This window comes from Eubalaena glacialis, chromosome X (assembly GCF_028564815.1).
Source record: "Eubalaena glacialis isolate mEubGla1 chromosome X, mEubGla1.1.hap2.+ XY, whole genome shotgun sequence".
In the NCBI taxonomy this organism is placed as follows: Eukaryota; Metazoa; Chordata; class Mammalia; order Artiodactyla; family Balaenidae; genus Eubalaena; species Eubalaena glacialis.
In genome coordinates, this window is record NC_083736.1 from 70,103,696 (window position 1) to 70,127,296 (window position 23,601).

The window sequence follows — 23,601 nt, forward strand, 5'->3', positions numbered from 1 at the left end:
CCTGGTTTTGACAGGAAGGCCGGCTGAATTCCAAAACTATGCAGAGGGTGCTGACAGCAAAACTCTGGGAGGACTGCATTTCTAGCCACAGCACTGGGAAAAGGAGCAGAGCCCTGCATATCACAAGAATATAAGGTGAATTCCCAATTTTATTTTTTCTCTCCAAAATTTTATTTTTCTGTACCAAAACTGCCACTAAGACACAGGCATCTGAAACCCCAGGAGAATACCCATATCTTTCTGACCAGAGGAAGCCAGGCAGGGAAAATATAAGATGAGCCTGGACTATCTTGTGGTGCCAGAAAGTAAAGCAGTGCTCAAAAAATGATGGGGATATATTCAAAGGACACAGGATCCAACTTGAGAAGCTCCCAATAAGCAAAACTGGAACAATCTGAGCAACAAAATGAACAACTGGATTATAATTCATAGAATAAAATAAATATCTATCTATAAGTCCATATTAACATAAGCAATGCAATAAATAAATAAACAGGGGGAAACAACTCTTCCTAGAAGTAATGAAAGAAACTGAAAATCACCACTTAAACATACATCACAGTAAAAACTGCTCAGGCAGTCGGATGCTAAAATTAGTGGGCATAAGTATGATGAGAAACAGGATATTTGCATTGTCTCAAAGTATCTCCCCACAAGATATTAAATATGAACAGAAAAATAGTTTTTTTTTTACAGTGGAAAAATCCAGCAGACACCAACTTAAGCAACTTAAATCAGGTTAGCATTACCAGTAATAAGACATATTGTCATCATACACCCTTGGTACGATACACTGAGAAAGATTCAATAACACTATTGTGGTACTGTTGTCAAAATGCCTAATAACCTAAATCTAACCATGAGAAAACACTAGACAAATACATATAGATGGACAGTCTAGAAAATAACTGATAATAGACTTCAAAAGCGTCAAGGTCATAAAAGAAAAGACAAAGGAACTGTCACAGATTGGAGTAGATTAAGGAGACAACTGAATGCAATGTGGGATCCTAGAATGGATTCCAAAGTGGTAAAAGAACATCAGTGGGAAAAATAATGATAACCAAATAAAATCTACAGTTTACGTCAGAGGTCAGAGGTCTGACGGTAAGTATTTTCAACTTTGTAGGCTATATGGTCTCTGTTGCAACCACTCATCTCTACTCAACTTTGCCACTGTAAACACATGAAAGCAGTAAGTGAATAAGTATAACAGTGCCCCAATAAACCTTTACTTATAAAAAAAGGCAGAAGGTCAGATTTAGCCTACAGGTATAGTCTGTCAAACCCTGGTTGAACTAATAGTATTGCATCAATGTTAATTTCCTGGTTTTGATTGTTGTGCTGTAATAAGTATAAGGTATTAAATTAGGGAAGCTGGGTGAAGGGTATATAGGAACTCCACACTATTTTTGTGACATTTCTATAAATCTAAAATTATTTCAAAATAAAATATTTTTAGAATATCATGAGCTGACCTCAGAATCAAAGGTCTATTCTATCTAAAAAAAACATAGGCAAGCATAAATAATATAAAGACTTGCTATGGGAGAAGAGGGGAATGAGGAATTATTGTTTAGTGATTTTCAGCTTGGGATGATGAAAGAATTCTGGAGGCAGATAGTGTTGATGGTTGCACAACAATGTGAATATATTAATGCCACTGAATTACTTCAAAAACTTAAAAATGGTTAAAATTTTATGTTATGTATATCTTACCACAATAAAAAAAAAAAACAATAGTAAAAAAGAACTGCTAAGCAAATGGGAATTTGGGAGAACACAGGTGTCCACATGCACGCACAAACTTATCCTGTAATAAATACAATTTTAAGTCTAGTATTCATTTTTCATCAAACATTTTATTTTGAAAATTTTCAAACCTACCAAAAGCTTTAAAGAATTTTTGAATGTATCCCTTCTCCTAAATTCACTTACTGTTAAGTTTAGCACATTTGCTTTATCTCTCTCTAAACATACACACTCCCTTTTTTGCACTGAACCATTTGAAATTAAGTGCTGATATCATGACAGTTAACCCTTAAGCATAAGGACACTGTCCTACACAACTAAATACCATTATAATGCATGAGAAAAATAACATCAATTTTAATATCATCTACTATAAAGGCAATAACTACACTTTTGAAATTATCACCAAAATAACTTTTATAACTTTTTTCAAATTTAGGTGAAAATTAAAATCCACATGCTACACTTGATTTAATATTATAATTCAGCTATTAGCTTTTGATTTCTCCCCCTTGCCCAACATCAAGTTTCCAGACAATACAGGGACACCAGAGTTTGCAAAACTTGGAAAATCATGCAACTCCAAATGTAGTATCAATCACTATAATCATAACCTACATTAGAAAAATTAATATGATGGGGTTTTAGTTTACTCCCTTCTACACAAACGAACCAAAAAAAAAAAAAACAGCTGGGTAATAAGTTACCCACAGAAGAGGACAATGGAAACACAGGTCACAGAAAACTTGGGTTTCAATAAAGCATTTCAAATGTATTTGGCCCACTAAAGGACTCTATATTCCTGAGCTAAGCCTCAGAGGCAAAATCAATATTTCTCCTTTTGTTGAAGATGCACAGGAAATCATGTTGTTATGTAACATGCTAAATCACTCAGTTCCTTTATAGAATCTGAAAGACCGGCTTGTAGTCAGGCTGCAAAGAAATTTATGAGAAAAGCATTCACAAAATGAGGTACTATTATTTATTTGTTTACATGAAAATATCCATGAAATATTAAGTATATGTGTGGGTGGGGGGGTACCTTCCTCCTCTTCTTTAATGGATAGCTGCTGCTCTTTAGCCCTTTAAATGTTCAGGATTCCAAGATTCTTTCCTTAGCCCTCTATTTGCACAACATTACAGCTCCACTGGTTAATCTCACTATTACACATATACCAGAACAACCACACTTGACACCAACTATGGCAATATCCTTCAAATGGATTCAAAGCCTTCAGTCTCACAGAATAACAGGCAACTAATCTGAACGTATTACAACCTTGGTTGAAAGCTTTCAATGGAAAAAATGAGTGGTTGTGCTGAAGTTGTGATTCTTGAGTGCTGGTAACGAATGTCCTGTGTCTTGAGGTGCCATACATGTTCATCAAGCTATCCACTTATGAAATGCACACTTTTCTGTATATATACCTTAAATAAAAAGTTTTTTTAAAAGTGGTGGCACTCCTCTGTGACTACACTAAAAACAAATTGTACACTGTAAACTGGCAAACTGTATGGTTTGTGAATTATGTCTCAATACAGCTATGATATAAAAATAATTTTTAAAATTAAAAAAAAATTTTAAACCTTTCAATGTCTCTCCATCCTATAGAGCCTACTATACTTCTCAGACACTTCCAAAAATGCTTTCTTATTCCTAGTGGCAAAGAAGAGTTAATCTGCCCGACAGGAATTGGGTAGTAAAGTCTTCAGTATCTGCCCCAAAGAAGAAAAAACTTTCTTTAATCTTCTTGTTAGCCGAAATTCTCAGGAAAACCTCACATTTAATTGCTCAATATATGTGATTACTTAATATAAGAATGCTCTCCGCCAACTCTCAAGTAAAATGAACACACCAAAGAGATGTACCATGTTTACTCTATAGCCTGATATACCCATGAGTCCACTGCCAAGTACTTCAGTTTGAGAAACACAGGCTTACAAAGGTCTCTAGTATCTGGTCTCTGTCTTATTGGCCCAGCCTAATTTCCTGCTGTTCCTTTCCCTACTCCCTCCTATACTCCAGCTATACCACATTAATTGCATCCCCTCCACCATGTGCTAAACAATTTGCAGAGGCTTTTAAAATTTTTTCCCTGCTTGTATTATAAATCTTCACAACACATCTACCTCCTCCCCATTTAGAACTTGATCTGCTGGGTGAAACTCTTCATCTTTGTGAAGTCTTCTCTGGTGATAACCCCTAGCCCCCAAGAAGCTAAAGAAATCCTCTCAGTGCCACACTTTACAATACCTCTGTTATACAAGACAACCCTCATGGTGCTATAATTTCTTATAATATTAATGTTAATAATTCTTACTAAACCAATGACTGCCAAACCTGGCTACATATAAAAATCATATCAGAGATGCTCTTAAAACATATGGATACATAGGTCCCACCACCACCAATTATGCTGTAATTGGCTTGGGGTGGAGCCCTGCCATAGGTATATTTTTAAATCCAAGTTATCTGCAAGTCAGGTTGAAAACCATCACATAAGACAATGATTTCCTTATTCATTTTGTATCCTCGATGTTTACCATGACGCTGGAAACATGTAAGTAACTCAATGCAGAAGGACTCAGACTTTTAATGTAATAAAAATTTAATCTGGCTAAAGTTTTACATATAAGCTTGCATAAATCTATCCAAATTAATTGTATGTTCTATCTTTCCTCATTATTTCTTCCTGCACTTACAGGCAGTCTTATATTTTCTACATAACTTTAATGCATATTTTATTTATTGTCATATTTCTTTGTCTTTTTAATCTAAATGTATATGACTACTAAAGGTCAAAAATAGTCTTTGTGTCATCTCTCAAGTTTCTGGGTTATCTTCCCACTCTAAATTCTTTATTTCACTCTCAGAATAGTTGTTGTCAGTGTGCTGATACTCACCTAATATAGGTGGACAATTGTTGGAGCCAATATACTTAAATTTCACAACTATATTTAGTTTATAAAACCAGTATGTTCCTTGCTATCAGAATTAAAATGTCTTACCCTTCCTTCTATTTCTGCCTTTGGCTTCTTTGTGCTCTTTAGGCTTCGTCTTTTTTTCTTCTCCAGATTCTCCATCACTCACAGTCAGCTTGTGCCTCAAAAGCCTATGTCTGTATCTCGGCTTCTTAGATTCTTCAGAATCTGAATCTGATTCAGAATTGACTTGATTTTTTGCTTCTAAATGGAGAAAACAAATCAGTAAAACCTTCAGCCTTTTTTCCTTTAAAATGTTGTAAAACTACATATTTTGTTTGTTGACAATTATCATGATTTATGGAACTGATCAGAGCTGTGTACTTATCTGGGTTGCATTGGTGATAACAGGCTATCTCATACATCAAACTTGATCTATTACTATTATTAAATATTGATTAAATATCACCAGTATACATTTATAGATTTTTTTAAAAGGTAAAAAATATTTTCCTTTAAAAATCATCTGTTTATTGGCAGTAACTGACAAAACTTGCACAATTATTACCAGATATTCAAACGGAGTAAAGGTAGTAAAGTTTTCAACATTTTAATAAACTTCAAATGCATGTGTTAAGAGATTTCATGGTCAGACAGTCTTCAAAGCCTGAATTGGTCAAATAATTATGACATCCTATACTTCTCTTTGGGGAGCTCACCCTCATCTCCAGGGTTTTCTTCATTGTGTTTTCCAGTTCTTTTTTTCCCTTCTTCTGATTCATCATCTGAAGATCCATCCTCATCGGAGGAAAGATTGGCTTTAATTTCTTCTAAAAGCATCTTCTTGGCAATTCTTGAGTAAAAAGACAATAAAAACTGTATATTTGGTGGTGAAGTGTAACAAATTAAAAACAAAAAGAATTATGTGTATCAAAATAGAAATAAATGTGTCAATAGATTTTTTATTATAAAGAAAAGTCTATCAAAACCATATTTTAACCTAAACTACCAACCAAAATTTTTGAAAATGCTCTTAGCACTGATTTTCTCCCAGTTCTATACAATTCTGCAATATAGTGAAAAATCTCAGGGACATTTCTACTAACTATTTTGACCAATTCCAACTTCATGCTGGATAACTTTCCAATCCTACACTTGCTCTGCTGCCACCATCCAACAACTACAATATCAAGACAGGCCCACAAAAGTAAATCAATTCATTCAGACAAATGGCATTCCAACACTAAACTCCACATGAGAGGATTTATTCAACAGCAAAACATATTCTTAGAAAGTCAGTGTGTAATAAACCACTTTATTGTGAAACAGTACCTCAAACTAGTGGATAATACTTTGGCCCTTAAATTTCAATTTACTTCATAAATTCTTCTAACCAAATGAAAGAATACAACACATAAGTACTGAAGCAATCAAAAATCCCTAATAATATTCAAACTAGGGCAGAGAAGGAGCAAGAGTGCTATTAACCACATACATAGTTAAAATAACAAAAATTACCATAAATGAGTTTCCACTTTCCAAAGAAGTAGATAGTGCATTAGCCTCAAACATATCAAAATTTTTCAAGATGCTCCTCAAAGACCAATTTGCTAATGAAAAAATCAACTGCTAAAAGCATGAGAAAATAATTCTTTAATACCATCTTATGTTAAAATAAAATATATTCCTAAAAAATCTCCATGTTTGCACTAAAGGAAGACATCTGAAAGTGTAAGATAAAAGCAGTTTTTGTGCAAGATGAGGTGTTTTGCACCTTTTGATATAAATTCATAAATCACAGTAACAAAGGAATACCTTACAGAAAGGCTCAAAAGTTGACATGATTCTTGGTTTTCCATGAACTAACTTCTATGTGGATAAACATCTACTCTGCAATCAAGAATGACTCTAGCTCAGTCAAAAACTTGCAGCTGGAATTATGGAACTTTTGTTATTTTTGGATTTGAAACTCCTCTTTTTATTTCTTAACATGCACTCACATTTAAATCAAGAATACATTCAATGGTAGGAGATGTTAATGCATGTTAATGCCTTCTTAACTTTGATACATTGTTCATTGCTATTTATACTCAAAGATATATAACAAAGGCACCTAAACAGACTGAAGCAAACAAAATAGCTAATAACTTCCATAAATGCTTATTATATGCCCTTTGGTACTTCCCCCCTAACCAGATAGATAAGGAATATTTAGACAACATAGAGAGTTACCAATTGCAAGAGGAAACCACAGATGAGTTAGCTTTTCTGAGGGTTTCCAACTTGACTTGCTAAAATTAGATCACTCCAATTTAAATCCTACTGGAGTTGGGGACTTCCCTGGTGTTCCAGTGGTTGGGACTTCACCTTCCAATGCAGGGGGTGCGGGTTCGATCCCTGGTCGGGGAGCTAAGATCCCACATGCCTCATGGCCAAAAAAACCAAAACATAAAACAGAAGCAATAATGTAACAAATTCAATAAAAGACTTTAATAATGGTCCACATCAAAAAAATTTAAAAATTAAAAAAAAACCCTACTGGAGTTGAGCAATAAAGTCTTCGTTGCTCTTAAACTTCTACATCAGTGGTTTGCTGACTTCGGTTGCACACGGTAAACATTTTTAAAATGGGGACTAATATAGGGTTGCCAACTTTTCATTTTGTCAAGAAAAAAAATTTAAACCCAAATACCATTTACTTTTATCATTTTATAAAATAAAAAATAAACAAACACACCCTCCACAAATTAGGAAACAGTTTCAAAATAAAGGGTGGTTCTTTAAGTTTATTAAAAGCATCTTTCTGGAAAAACTCTAAAATCATCTTTAATACACACCACATTATCATTTCCCATGAACAAGGAAGAACTTTCTCAAGCCAATTTGAGTAAAACCACTGTTTTGGAATGAATAAATGTGTATGTGTGCTCGGGTGTGCATATAATGTGAAGCACTGGATAATAGGTTACAAATAGAAAAACATAGTTTACTTGCAGTTACAAGATCTTATATACCCATTTGGGTGGTACAATAATGGCCAACAAAAATACAATTATTAATTTAGCTACTCTAAAGTTTAGTTCAATCACCTGATTTCAGTTTGTATTTACAAGTTCAAAAAATGTCTTAAATTCCGTATAATCTGTAAAGACTTGGTTGTTAACTTTAACAAACCACATAATATTTCTTCTTTCAAACTCTAGACTCCTAATATGTCTACTAAACGGAAAGTCAAAATATGTAAACCTACAAATACTAAAGTTCTAGACTGTCATGAAGAAGAACTATGAAATATATAAAACAATAAGATTCTATACCAACTAAAAAAAATCACGTAAGTCATGGAAAATAAAATGAGATCCACATAATGAAGAATTACTTGATTTATCAACAACCTTCAGTAAGACCATAATATATAGAACAATCACAGATACTTTAGAAGCAAAAAAAATTTACAAACTTCAGAGAATGCTCATTTTTCTCCAAACTGACAGTTATACAGAGTGATAGAGACTCCCTAAGCTTTACCTCACTAAGATGTTTTAAATTTGCCCTCTAACACCTTTTGAGCAAAGGAAAGCCTAATGTATAGCCATATACATTAAGCCCCAAAAAGAATAATAAAGTTAAATTATTTTGCATAAATTATGGCTGATGGCTCATGTCCAATATGTCAAAGACCTACTGTATCACACACCTAGCCTATCGCATAGCTGACACCTCAAAGTTAGAACTTAATTTGAAGGACCTAAGTAAGGGCTGAGGCTGACCTTCAACCTGAGTATTCAGCAAACATGTTGAGGTGAGATGTGTCCCATCTACAAAGCCTGCTGTGAGATGCTTTAAGGGAAACTCCACTACCTTAACTCTTGAGTCACAGGCCACAGAGACTTCAAGGACATCATCACTTGAGAACCAGCTGAGGCTGGCAAAGCATCATTTTGGAGGCCTCGGCTGGACCCGTGCTGGTATGCATGTGATGGATGTATAGTCATGATCCCTAGTTGATTCTGTTTGCTCAGAAGTCTCCTTTCTTGAAGCTTTCCAGGACGTTTCTGAGAAAATCATCCAAGCAACAAGGTACTGCCCCTGGAATCTCAATGCTCAACATTACATCTTGGGGCAGGTGTAGCATCCAAAGCAGTCACGACTCTATCAGAAGCATTAGAGGCACAGGCTGTGCCACTCTTGTGGCAGAAAACCTGGGCAGAGCCGGAAGTAATGGAGCCACTCCTCCATTTTCCTGAAAGGGAGGGAAGGGAGAGGGGAAGAAAGCAAAACAATATGGGAGGGAGGGTAAAAACCCACAAACAATGAACTGGTGCATGAAAGAATAAATAAAAGAACCGCAAAACTCGAACAAGCTAAGTCTTCTAAATCACATAATGAATACCAAGATAAGATAATGCCTTATTACACCTTCCACCTTCATCTACTAAAATAAAGCAAAAATAAAATAAGGAATGAGCCCAACAATGCAAAGACAAACAAGCAATCAGAGAGAGAGAGAGAAAGAGCCAAGAAAGCCTTTAGTAATTCTGATCCTATCTAGAAAGGAAATCAGTAATGCCTCTTGTTTAAGCACTCAAACAGGAAAAGAAAGTAAACTGCCTCTTGCTGGTAGATAAATCAATAATTCAAAACACTGAGTTTCTAAGAAAGGAGTGATCAAGAGAAAGATCTCTTGCACCAGGGAATTGTAGAGAAACAGTCATTACAAAAGCAACACAAAATGTTAGAGCTAGAAGAAGGGATCTTAGAGTCCAATTCTGTCATTTTACAGATGAGGAAACAGGCTTAGAGAGGGGAAATGACTTGGCCAAAGAAACAAAGCTAGTTAGTGGCAAAGCCAGGAGTAGTACCTAAGATCCTGAATCCCAATCTGCTACTAATTTTACTATGCCAGTGCTATATTCTCTACTCATTCACTACTACTGTGCTAATAAGTGCTTGGGGCAATACACCAAGGTCACATTCTTAAAGTTATCTGTATTTCACTGATTTAGAAATGAAAGAATTCAAGTTTTGATTTAAAAAAAAATTTTTTTTTGAAAGAGTTCTAAACATCTTTCGTCCAGTATGCACCATCTCTAAAATGTACTGACAGGCCATCTTGAATACATCCTACAATCTACTGCTTTATCTTTTAAGAGGTTCTGAAAACAGGCTTGAAGAAAATTGCTAAATGAAAAATACATTTTTAGAAGGCCAAAATACTGCACTTCCATACACAAAAGTGACAAAATTTTAAATTGTTCTTTTACATTCTGTGCACAATATCACAATAGAATAGTTAAAACAGAGAATTCTGAATAAGATTATAATTTTCGAGATAAAAAAAAAACAACTAAGTAAATGTAGTACTAAAACATCATACCATATATAAAAGGTTGATATGTAAAACAATTCAAATGACTACAGTCCAAAAAATGTTGAATATTTTTTGTGAGGAACACACATTCTTCTAGTAGGGAAGGAGGCTTTGTTTTAACAAATGTTACGTACTTCAGGTTGAGAATAAAAAATAAAACATTTCGGGGACTTCCCTGGTGGTCCAGTGGTTAAGACTCTGCACTCCCAATGCAGGGGGCACGGGTTCAATCTCTGGTCAGGGAACTAAGATCCCACATGCCGCACAGCACGGCAAAAAAAAAAAATTCACAGAATTACAATGGAATTCCTCATCTTCAAAATCTGTATTAGTGTTTTTTTAACTCCTTGGTTCAAAATTAGTATCTTTTTTTTTTCACGGCGCCACTCAGCTTGCGGGATCAAACCTGGGCCTCCTGCAGGGGAAGCATGAAGTCCTAACCACTGGACCACCAGGGAATTCCCCAAAATTAGTATCTTGATATAAACCTTTCTATGAAAAACTACAACCAAGGCATAATGATCTGCACCTAAAGATAGTGCTATTCATGAGATAATGATGAAGTCACTAAATAACCAAAAAGCTGAACAACAGTATGAAACTATTTTTTAAGTCACATGTTCTACAATGTTTGCAGTTAATGAAAAAATCACTGTTTTCTGAAAATTAATATCAAATAACTTTTTAAAAAAAATCTTAAGAGTAGAAAAATAAAAGCTGTATGAAATTAAGAACCCACAGTTTATTAACAATTTATACATGGGCTCAAATTACAAAATGTGTATTCCCTGATTTTATGTAAAAATCTAAGCCAGCTTTAGAGGAAATTTTAACAAGAACAAATTTATTAACATTGATATAAATTTAGAAAATTTGATCATACTAAAGATCATACTAAATAGTTCAATATTTTTATACCTGAAAAGTAAAAACAAAGACTTATGTGTCTCAATTTTATTTTTAAAATTCAAAGTAAAAGACAAAGACGATATAGTCAGAAAAATAAACCTTTTTTGCTAACACTAGAAAAATCCAAACTCTCCTTTTGGGGGGGGTGCTTTTTCTCATTATCTAAAAGTCCCATTACAATATCACCAAAGAATAGAGAACAGGAACGGAAGGCTGAACATAATATTTATATCTTAAGCAGAGAGATCACCACTAATGACCATATTTCTTTCCTTGCTGGGAATTCTAGCATAAAAAAGAGAGCTGGTGGCAACTGTAACCAGTTTAGATATCTACAAATAGATCCTATCCAGTGGCTAGACACCTGTATTATACTTGACTTACAATACTTACCTGCACTATAAAGACAAAGTAAATTGAAAAAGAATTACCTTAAAATTGCCAGACATTTAAAACCCTTACTCAAACATGAAACAAGTAAAATACTCATTTAAAATGCTACCTTTGTTTTTCAAGCCCAATAAAGGAGAACTAAAGCAATTTTGCTAACCAAATAGGACCACCATGAAAAAAAATTCACAGAAAAAAATTATTCCAGATTTAGCAAATTTGTATAGAGAACAGATAAAGACACGTATAGAAGATGAACATTTGGAAAAGTGTTTAAAATAGAAACCAAAGTCATATGTCAAAGGAACGTGAGATATACTCATGCCATTAATCTTTGCTGAAATCAGGTAAACAATCATCAAATATCTTTATTAGCATGAACAATATCCAGGAATCATTAATCACTTCCAAAAATATGCTGGATTAACAGCTCAGAGCCTGCATCAAAAGAATACCTACACCGAGCTAGTAGGGAAAAAAAATAATCATTTGCATGTTTTCCAGTCTGAAAAGCAAAGTATTACCAAATGATAAAATACTTGGAAAATTTGAAGGCTACAGTGTAGTCCCACAATAATGAAGCAGAACTTCTATTAACAATGGGTAATTTCTTTAAGCAATCTCCAAATCAAATTTTGCTTCAATGAAAAAAAAATTATTTAGCCCCACTGAGAGAGAAATTATGAGAAAAATTATGCAGTATTAGTAGACCCAACTAAGCATTTTTCAATTATAAGGTAAATATATGTATGTGTGTGGCAGGAGAGGGTATCCATATAAAAACCTCAGCTTTTAAACAAAATTGGGATTAAAAAAAAAAGAATGCTGATTTAGAAAAAAATCTAGCAATCTAGTTTTTTCCTCTTAAAAGCTCAGTTTTAAATATTTTCCACGCCCTGTAAAAAATACAAATAAAGAATATTCTGAAAATTATTCTTTTTTGGGAGGAATGGATTCTTCAGTGACTGTTTTAGTATGCAACCGCTAAAGAAAAGCCTGGTTTAATAATCCTCAACACTATCACTGTTGAATTTGAATACACAACCATCTTATGACTGAGGCTAATTCACAGTACAGGTATTAAAATATAGGACATTAAATATCCTTTCAATGAAAGAACCAATTTAATATATAACTAACAGGTATTTGAAAGGCAACATTAACATAATGGCACATTCGAATAAATGACTTTAAAATTACGTGTATAATTTAAATAACCTGACAAACTTTGATATTATTATTCTCCCTTTCAAAAAGTACATAAAGTCTAAGCTATAAAATTTGAAGTAAATTCTCAGTTATACAAAACTGAAAGTATAGTTAGTCTACTATTTAATTTTTTCTAACAAGCTCAGTCAAAAAATCATAAAAGTTCACCTGTTATTCAACCTATAATTTTTGTCAGTTTATTAAATAAATGCAATTAAATAGAAATTACAAGTTAGACCACTATCTCACAACAGCATACATTTACATTCAAATATGAATGATACTACATAATAGTACACTAAAATAACAGAAACTTATTTATTCACACCTACTAAAATATTCAGGACATGACTAAGTTCTTTAAATGACCTCAAAAGCTATTATAACTTTAAAACAGAAAAGATAAATAATAGTGAAATCTGTTGTAAAACTTTCACACACATATATAAGTAAATATGTCATATATAAGTACATATGTTTTGGGAATTATTACTTCCTCAATTTTAGAAATATCAAAACTTCTTTGGATACAAACTAGCCTACATATCTTGGTTCTACCAAATTCTTTCAACTCTCATGAAAAGATGGATTATAATTAAAATTAAACGCTTGACCACCCTGCTGAGAAAGGGGAAATGTTACACTGGACTCAGCCAGCACCCTGGGAGACTCACCTAGCACTGTCTTGGAAAGTGGAGGGAAGTTAAATAGAAGGTGACTATTTAAGGTACGTCTTAACAGGGTGAAAAGTTGTCCAGGTAGAGTAATCAGTAGGAACTGACCTGAACACACAAGCAATCGTAGAGTTTAAGAAGTGGAGGGAAGATTAGGTCAGGTGCTACTAGATCAGAGGAGAGAGGAGGACGGTGTGGAGATGAAGACAGAATAGAGCAGGGATGTGTTAGAAGGAGAGACCTTATAATAGTACATCAGTCCTGGCTGTGTACAAAAGTCCTATCTTTTGGATTTCACAGGCCAGTTTTAAAAAAAAAAGGGGGGGGGGAGAGGAGAAGATGGCGGAATAGTAAGATGCAGAGATCACCTTCCTCCCCACAGATACATCAGAAATACATCTACACGTGGAACTGCTCCTATAGAACAGCCACTGAATGCTGGCAGAAGACCTCGGACCTCCCAAAAGGCAAGAAACTCCCCACGTACTTGGGTAGGGCAAAAGAAAAAAGAAAAAACAAAGACAAAAGAATAGGGACGGGACCTGCACCAGTGGGAGGGAGCTGTGAAGGAGGAAAGGTTTCCACACACTAGGAAGCCCCTTCCCGGGCAGAGACTGCGGGTGGCGGAGCGGGGGAGCATCGGAGCCACGGAGGAGAGCACAGCAACAGGGGTGCGGAGGGCAAAGCGGAGAGGTTCCCGCACAGAGGAGCAGTGCCGACCAGCACTCACCAGCCCGAGAGGCTTGTCTGCTCACCCGTCGGGGCGGGCGGGGCTGGAAGCTGAACCCCGGGAGCTGTGCGAACAAAGAGAAAGGGAAATTTCTCCCAGCAGCCTCAGAAGCAGCAGATTAAAGCTCCATAATCAACTTGATGTACCTGCATCTGTGGAATACCTGAATAGACAACGAATCATCCCAAATTGAGGAGGTGGACTTTGGGAGCAAGATATATTATTTTTTCCCCTTTTCCTCTTTTTGTGAGTGTATATGTGTATGCTTCTGTGTGAGATTTTGTCTTTATAGCTTTGCTTTCACCATTTGTCCTAGGGTTCTGTCCGTCCGTTTTCTTTTTCTTTTTATTTTTTTTTACTTAAAAAAATTTTTTTATTAATTATTTTTTATTTTAATAACTTTATTTTTTATCTTTATTTTATTTTATTTTATCCTCTTTCTTTCTTTCTTTCAATTTTTTCTCCCTTTTATTCTGAGCCGGGTGGATGAAAGGCTCTTGGTGCTCTAGCCAGGCATCAGGGCTGTGCCTCTGAGGTGAGAGAGCCAACTTCAGGACACTGGTCCACAAGAGACCACCCAGCTCCACGTAATACCAAACGGCGAAAATCTCCCAGAGATCTCCATCTCAACACCAAGACCCAGCTTCACTGAACGACCTGCAAGCTACAGTGCTGGACACCCTATGCCAAACAACTAGCAAGACAGGAACACAACCCCATCCATTAGCAGAGAGGCTGCCTAAAATCATAATAAGGCCACAGACACCCCAAAACACACCACCAGACATGGACCTGCCCACCAGAAAGACAAGATCCAGCCTCATCCACCAGAACACAGGCACTAGTCCCCTCCACCAGGAAGCCTACACAACGCACAGAACCAAGCTTAGCCACTGGGGACAGACACCAACAACAACGGGAACTATGAACCTGCAGCCTGCGAAAAGTAGACCCCAAACACAGTTAAGATAAGCAAAATGAGAAGACAGAAGAACACACAGCAGATGAAGGAGCAAGGTAAAAACATACCAGACCTAACAAATGAAGAGGAAATAGGCAGTCTACCTGAAAAAGAATTCAGAATAATGATAGTAAAGATGATCCAAAATCTTGGAAATAGAATAGACAAAATGCAAGAAACATTTAACAAGGACCTAGAAGAACTAAAGAGGAAACAAGCAACGATGAACAACACAATAAATGAAATTAAAAATACTCTAGAAGGGATCATAGCAGAATACCTGAGGCAGAAGAACGGATAAGTGACCTGGAAGATAAAATAGTGGAAATAACTACTGCAGAGCAGAATAAAGAAAAAAGAATGAAAAGAACTGAGGACAGTCTCAGAGACCTCTGAGACAACAATAAACGCACCAACATTCAAATTATAGGGGTCCCAGAAGAAGAAGAGAAAAAGAAAGGGACTGAGAAAATATTTGAAGAGATTATAGTTGAAAATTTCCCTAACATGGGAAAGGAAATAGTTAATCAAGTCCTGGAAGCACAGAGAGCCCCATACAGGATAAATCCAAGGAGAAACACGCCAAGACACATATTAATCAAACTATCAAAAATTAAATATAAAGAAAACATATTAAAAGCAGCAAGGGAAAAACAACAAATGACACACAAGGGCATCCCCATAAGGTTAACAGCTGATTTTTCAGCAGAAACTCTGCAAGCCAGAAGGGAGTGGCAGGACATATTTAAAGTGATGAAGGAGAAAAACCTACAACCAACATTACTCTACCCAGCAAGGATCTCATTCAGATTTGATGGAGAAAGTAAAACCTTTACAGACAAGCAAAAGCTGAGAGAGTTCAGCACCACCAAACCAGCTTTACAACAAATGCTAAAGGAACTTCTCTAGGCAAGAAACACAAGAGAAGGAAAACACCTACAATAACAAACCCAAAACATTTAGGAAAATGGGAATAGGAACATACATATCGATAATTACCTTAAATGTAAATGGATTAAATGCTCCCACCAAAAGACACAGACTGGCTGAATGGATACAAAAACAAGACCCGTATATATGCTGTCTACAAGACACCCACTTCAGACCTAGGGACACATACAGACTGAAAGTGAGGGGATGGAAAAAGATATTACATGCAAATGGAAATCAAAAGAAAGCTGGAGTAGCAGTTCTCGTATCAGACAAAATACACTTTAAAATAAAGACTATTATAAGAGACAAAGAAGGACACTACATAATGATCAAGGGATCGATCCAAGAAGAAGATATAACAATTGTAAATATTTATGCACCCAACATAGGAGCACCTCAATACATAAGGCAAATACTAACAGCCATAAAAGGGGAAATCGACAGTAACACAATCATAGTAGGGGACTTTAACACCCCACTTTCATCAATGGACAGATCATCCAAAATGAAAATAAATAAGGAAACACAAGCTTTAAATGATACATTAAACAAGATGGACTTAATTGATATTTATGGACATTCCACCCAAAAACAACAGAATACACATTTTTCTCAAGTGCTCATTGAACATTCTCCAGGATAGATCATATCTTCGGTCACAAATCAAGCCTTGGTAAATTTAAGAAAATTGAAATTGTATCAAGTATCTTTTCCGAACACAACGCTATGAGACTAGATATCAATTACAGGAAAAGATCTGTAAAAAATACAAACACATGGAGGCTACACAATACACTACTTAATAACCAAGTGATCACTGAAGAAATCAAAGGGGAAATCAAAAAATACCTAGAAACAAATGACAATGGAGACACGACAACCCAAAACCTATGGGATGCAGCAAAAGCAGTTCTAAGAGGGAAGTTTATAGCAATACAATCCTACCTTAAGAAACAGGAAACATCTCAAATAAACAAGCTAACCTTGCACCTAAGCAATCAGAGAAAGAAGAACAAAAAAACCCCAAAGTTAGCAGAAGGAAAGAAATCATAAAGATCAGATCAGAAATAAATGAAAAAGAAATGAAGGAAACGACAGCAAAGATCAATAAAACTAAAAGCTGGTTCTTTGAGAAGATAAACAAAATTGATAAACCATTAGCCAGACTCATCAAGAAAAAAAGGGAGAAGACTCAAATCAATAGAATTAGAAATGAAAAAGGAGAAGTAACCACTGACACTGCAGAAATACAAACGATCATGAGAGATTACTACTAGCAACTCTATGCCAATAAAATGGACAACTTGGAAGAAATGGACAAATTCTTAGAAATGCACAACCTGCCGAGACTGAACCAGGAAGAAATAGAAAATATGAACAGACCAATCACAAGCACTGAAATTGAAACTGTGATTAAAAATCTTCCAACAAACAAAAGTCCAGGACCAGATGTCTTCACAGGCGAATTCTATCAAACATTTAGAGAAGAGCTAACACCTATCCTTCTCAAACTCTTCCAAAATATTGCAGAGAGAGGAACACTCCCCAACTCATTCTACGAGGCCACCATCACCCTGATACCAAACTCAGACAAAGATGTCACAAAGAAAGAAAACTACAGGCCAATATCACTGATGAACATAGATGCAAAAATCCTCAACAAAATACTAGCAAACAGAATCCAGCAGCACATTAAAAGGATCATACACCATGATCAAGTGGGGTTTATTCCAGGAATGCAAGGATTCTTCAATACACACAAATCAAACAACGTGATACACCATATTAACAAATTGAAGGAGAAAAACCATATGATCATCTCAATAGATGCAGAGAAAGCTTTCGACAAAATTCAACACCCATTTATGATAAAAACCCTCCAGAAAGTAGGCATAGAGGGAACTTTCCTCAACATAATAGAGGCCATATATGACAAAACCACAGCCAACATTGTCCTCAATGGTGAAAAACTGAAACCATTTCCAGTAAGATCAGGAACTAGACAAGGTTGCCCACTCTCACCACTATTATTCAACATAGTTTTGGAATTTTTAGCCACAGCAATCAGAGAAGAAAAACAAATAAAAGGAATCCAAATCAGAAAAGAAGAAGTAAAGCTGTCACTGTTTGCAGATGACATGATACTATACATAGAGAATCCTCAAGATGCCACCAGAAAACTACTAGAGCTAATCAATGAATTTGGTAAAGTAGCAGGGTACAAAATTAATGCACAGAAATCTCTGGCACTCCTATACACTAATGATGAAAAATCTGAAATGAAATTAAGAAAACACTCCCATTTACCATTGCAACAAAAAGAATAAAATATCTAGGAATAAACCTACCTAAGGAGACAAAAGACCTGTATGCAGAACATTATAAGACACTGATGAAAGAAATTAAAGATGATACAAATAGAAGGAGAGATATACCATGTTCTTGGATTGGAAGAATCAACATTGTGAAAATGACTCTACTACCCAAAGTAATCTACAGATTCAATGCAATCCCTATCAAACTACCACTGGCATTTTTCACAGAACTAGAAAAAAAAATTTCACAATTTGTATGGAAACACAAAAGACCCCGAATAGCCAAAGCAATCTTGAGAACGAAAAATGGAGCTGGAGGAATCAGGCTCCCTGACTTCAGACTATACTACAAAGCTACAGTAATCAAGACAGTATGGTACTGGCACAAAAACAGAAATATAGATAAAGGGAACAGGATAGAAAGCCCAGAGATAAACCCACGCACATATGGTCACATTATCTTTGATAAAGGAGGCAAGCATATACAGTGGAGAAAAGAAAGCCTCTTCAATAAGTGGTGCTGGGAAAACTGGACAGCTACATGGAAAAGTACGAAATTAGAACACTCCCTGACACCATACACAAAAATAAACTCAAAATGGATTAAAGACTTAAATGTAAGGCCAGACACTATCCAACTCTTAGAGGAAAACATAGGCAGAACACTCTATGACATAAATCACAGCAAGATCCTTTTTGACCCAGCTCCTAGAGAAATGGAAATAAAAACAAAAATAAACAAATGGGACCTAATGAAACTTAAAAGCTTTTGCACAGCAAAGGAAACCATAAACAAGACCAAAAGACAACCCTCAGAGTGGGAGAAAATATTTGCAAATGAAGCAACTGACAAAGGATTAATCTCCAAGATTTACAAGCAGCTCATGCAGCTCAATAACAAAAAACAAACAACCCAATCCAAAAATGGGCAGAAGACCTAAATAGACATTTCTCCAAAGAAGATATACAGATTGCCAACAAACACATGAAAGAATGCTCAACATCATTAATCATTAGAGAAATGCAAATCAAAACTACAATGAGATATCATCTCACACCAGTCAGAATGGCCATCATCAAAAAATCTAGAAACAATAAATGCTGGAGAGGGTGTGGAGAAAAGGGAACACTTTTGCACTGTTGGTGGGAATGTAAATTGATACAGCCACTATGGAGAACAGTATGGAGGTTCCTTAAAAAACTAAAAATAGAACTACCATACGACCCAGCAATCCCACTACTGGGCATATACCCTGAGAAAACCACAATTCAAAAAGAGTCATGTACCAAAATGTTCATTGCAGCTCTATTTACAATAGCCAGGACGTGGAAGCAACCTAAGTGTCTATCATCGGATGAATGGATAAAGAAGATGTGGCACATATATACAATGGAATATTACTCAGCCATAAAAAGAAATGAAATTGAGTTATTTGTAGTGAGGTGGATGGACCTAGAGTCTGTCATACAGAGTGAAGTAAGTCAGAAAGAGGAAAACAAATACCATATGCTAACATATATATATGGAATCTTAAAAAAAAAAAAAGGTCATGAAGAACCTAGTGGCAAGACGGGAATAAAGACACAGACCTACTAGAGAATGGACTTGAGGATATGGGGAGGGGGAAGGGTAAGTTGTGACAAAGTGAAAGAGTGGCATGGACATATATACACTACCAAATGTAAAGTAGATAGCTAGTGAGAAGCAGCCGCATAGCACAGGGAGATCAGCTCTGTGCTTTGTGACCACCTAGAGGGGTGGGATAGGGTGGGAGGGAGGGAGATACAAGAGGGAAGAGATATGGGAACATATGTATATGTACAACTGATTCACTTTGTTATAAAGCAGAAACTAACACACCATTGTGAAGCAATTATACTCCAATAAAGATGTTAAAAAAATAATAAAATAAAATAAAAATAAAATTCACACTGTGATCATTTCTAGAGGTAGGAATTTAGGGTACTTTTATTTTTTTCTTTTCTATTTTTCTAAACTCCCTATAATGAACATGTTATGTTTTCATTATTAGGAAATAAATCATTTTAAATCTGGAGGAAAAAAAAAAGGCTTGCTTGGTCAAGCTGTTTATCTTGTTAAATAGGGACATTTACAAAAAAATACCAACTATGAGCATCATAATTTTATGATGCTAATGACATTTAATCCCAACACTAGTAGAATAAATAATCAGAATAAAGGATATTGGTTTAAAATGGATCATTTAGATTTACATAAAAAAAATTAAATGCTTGAACAAGAAAAAAGTTTTAGAGAAATTTATTGCATCCAAATAGTTAACCATTTGCATTAATACACTATTTACCTCTCCATAAACATTAACACTGAAAATGTATTACAATACTGCTAAAAAGGCAAAGCATATGAAATTTATACACAATTTATACACAATTACACAATTGTGTACAAATTTATACACAATTACAATATGCTGTCTACCAAAATACATCCTACTCAAAAACGTGAAAGGTAAAAATAATTCCAAGACTTCATCATGATCTGAAAACAAATTTTTGAAAGTTGCTTAGTGCATATTCAAATACGCTCAAGTACGCTGTCTATACCAAAATAATTCAAGAAGGTATTTGTATCCCCATCATTAGATAACCCATGGGTATTAGATACCTCATTGGTATATTGGATATGAAACAAGTTATTAATGGCATATTTTATAAAAGCACATTAAACTGAATATAAAGAAAAACATGCTCAAGGTAAAATTCAGTTCTTCTGAAAAGTACTCAACAGGGTTGTATTTTTTAATCACAAATGCAAGATGGAATTAAAGATACCTTTCAATAAAATAATTGCCAGTTACAGAGAGATATGATCAAGTAACTTAAAAGATAAAAATGATATTTATATTTTGACAAGCTCTAACACAAATAAAAAATTATCATAACTTAATGATACTCATTTGGTGTTTAAATATGAAATTAAGATTCATAACTCATAAGTAAATTAGGATATAGCATGTTTTAAACATTATTAGCCTTTCAATAACATTTGAGGCCTTAAGATTTACAAGAAAGCAAATAGTAGCATAAATAAATGAAGAGGAATTAAAGCATTTTAAAAGAGAATAAAATTTTAAATGCTTTCATAATCTCACTGTGATTATATCATATACTATATAAAATCCCTGATGAATAAAATGTATGCCTTCACCATTCCATTCTGGACCCGACCCCGATCCCACAAAATAATTGGATATATATTTTTAATTAAAAAAATAAGTAGGTAAAGCAGCATCTGAGTCTTTGTATCTGTGATTAAGCTCTATTCAAAAGTGCAAAATAAAATTGTTCATTCACCTTAATAAAAATGCCCTCCTGTTAATTAGGAGAATGCTGATCTTTGAAACAGAAAAATCTATCAGCACCAGCAAGATATAAAACAGAGCTAGAGTGACGGCTGGCCCCACAGCATTTACCAACTCAAAGTTAATTCCTTACAAAATTATGACACAAAAATTACATGTTTATTTTCATGTTTTCTTAATTATTAGAGTTTACTATTAGGAATAAATGGATGGTTAATACAGTACTCTGTAGTAAAACCTCAAGTCTATCATAGATTTTTTGGTGCTAGAATTAATCAGAGAACATTTCATCCAACCCTTTTGTTTTAAAGAACAGAAAATTTTGGCAAAGAGTAGTTAAGTCACTTGCCCACGATCACACAGAAAGGTCAGAACTAGAAGTCAGATATTCTTATCCCCATTATTCCAAAATTCCATCCACTACACCACACTGTCTTCTTGTTGAAGATTATGAGTGTGGGGGATCCTATAGTCCAGGAAGGGTTTAAAAAATATGTAAAAACATTATGGTTATACTCTTTAATACCTTTGTTTTCTTTATTCCTCATTGCTAGAATATGGGTGTACCTTTATTTTTTTTCTTCTCCCAGCTATTCCTTAGTTAAGTCAATCTGTACAGGCTACACTGTTCCCATATAAACCTATTAAGTATTATTAAAATTAATACTATCATACTGTCTACTTCTATTTTATTTGACAAATTGTTAAAATCTAAATCAGTCTAGATACTCTGCAAATTCATACTTATTTTGAAAGCAATTTCTTAATCTTAAACATTTGAGCAGTCTCTTTTTCACTTTGAACAGGTTTTAATGAATAGGACCACCACATTAGATGGCAATTTAAAACAATAATCAAATATTGAGGAGAGAGATATCTGTTGTCACCAATTTATTGAGATATGATTTACTTTCACCAATAAAATAATCTGTCAAAATTAAAATATTCTCAAAAAACTATCACATTTTACATGGAAACATAAAAATTGACAGTGCTGTATATATAACACACCCTATGCTAGGTGTGTTAATATTTATATTTACTTTCTTTTAAGGTTTCTGAGTTTTAGCCCATTTTCTGGCCTTTCTTTCAAACTTGCAGGAAGACTGTGAGCGAGTCTTTCTAAGGCAGGCACTCCTGGTTTTTACAACCTGCTTGTGGTTCCGTTGCTGCTGTTTCTGCCCATGCCTAGGGTGTGTTATAATCTTTTTAAAGTCCTTACAGATGGAATCATACCTATTCTCAGGATCATTGTCATCGTCGTCATCATCCACTGTGACAGGCATTGATTTAGATAAGGCTTCATCTCCTTGAAGGAACAAAAGTGTACTTAAAATTAGCTTTAAATTATCTTTATAAGTAAAACCATGTAAAATAAAACTGAAAGCCAAAAACTTTAAAACAACTAGTGAGTTCTAAACTATACTCTGGGATCCAAAACATGAATAAAAAGAATTTATAAGGAAAGTACAATCGGGAATTTAAGAAGTGCCAGCAGCAAAATAATAAATAGTTGGATGTTACATATTTCAAAGTTCCTCCCCAGAGCACAAGAATTTTAAAACTCATCCTTCCCAGTAACAAATCTTTTATCATTCACCACCCTATTAGCAAAAGTTTATGGCTGAAATAAGGTTTGTAGTGATCCATTTTAAGTTTAAAGTTAACAGATGTCTAATTTTTCCTGTATCACTGAAGAACTTTTTAAAATGCTATTAATACTTGGTAGTACCAAATAATTTTAAAATATACCTGAATTTGTATGGTATCCAGGAGTAGAATCATCCAGAGATATATTCAAGTACAGTAAAACTTACTTCCTTATAAAAAGCAACGTTTCTATCCTTTGATTAAAACTATAAAGAGATTAAGATTTGTGCGTTTCATTGTATGTAAATTTTGCCTCAAAAACAAACTTAAACATTGTACTCTAGTTAACACTATATACGCTGAAGTAACCAGGGAGAATTACGTTAATGTTTACCATTTATTTTCAAATGTATCAAAGATATCAAGGGCATTACACTGAGTGAAAAAAGACAATTTCAAAAGGTTACACACTTCGGGCTTCCCTGGTGGCGCAGTGGTTGA

General features: G+C 34.7%; 1 protein-coding gene across 7 annotated transcripts in view; it reads right to left on the reverse strand.

Annotated features, from left to right (window-relative positions):
- Positions 1-23,601, reverse strand: part of ATRX (ATRX chromatin remodeler) — a 226,093-nt gene that overhangs the window by 122,969 nt on the left and 79,523 nt on the right. For all 7 annotated transcript variants that reach the window (XM_061179480.1, XM_061179477.1, XM_061179476.1 and 4 more), the window contains 3 exons: positions 22,747-22,819; positions 5,394-5,527; positions 4,762-4,938 (listed from right to left, as the gene is read on the reverse strand). In XM_061179480.1, the coding sequence (XP_061035463.1) occupies positions 4,762-4,938; positions 5,394-5,527; positions 22,747-22,819 (384 nt within the window). The remainder of the gene's footprint in view (positions 1-4,761; positions 4,939-5,393; positions 5,528-22,746; positions 22,820-23,601) is intronic.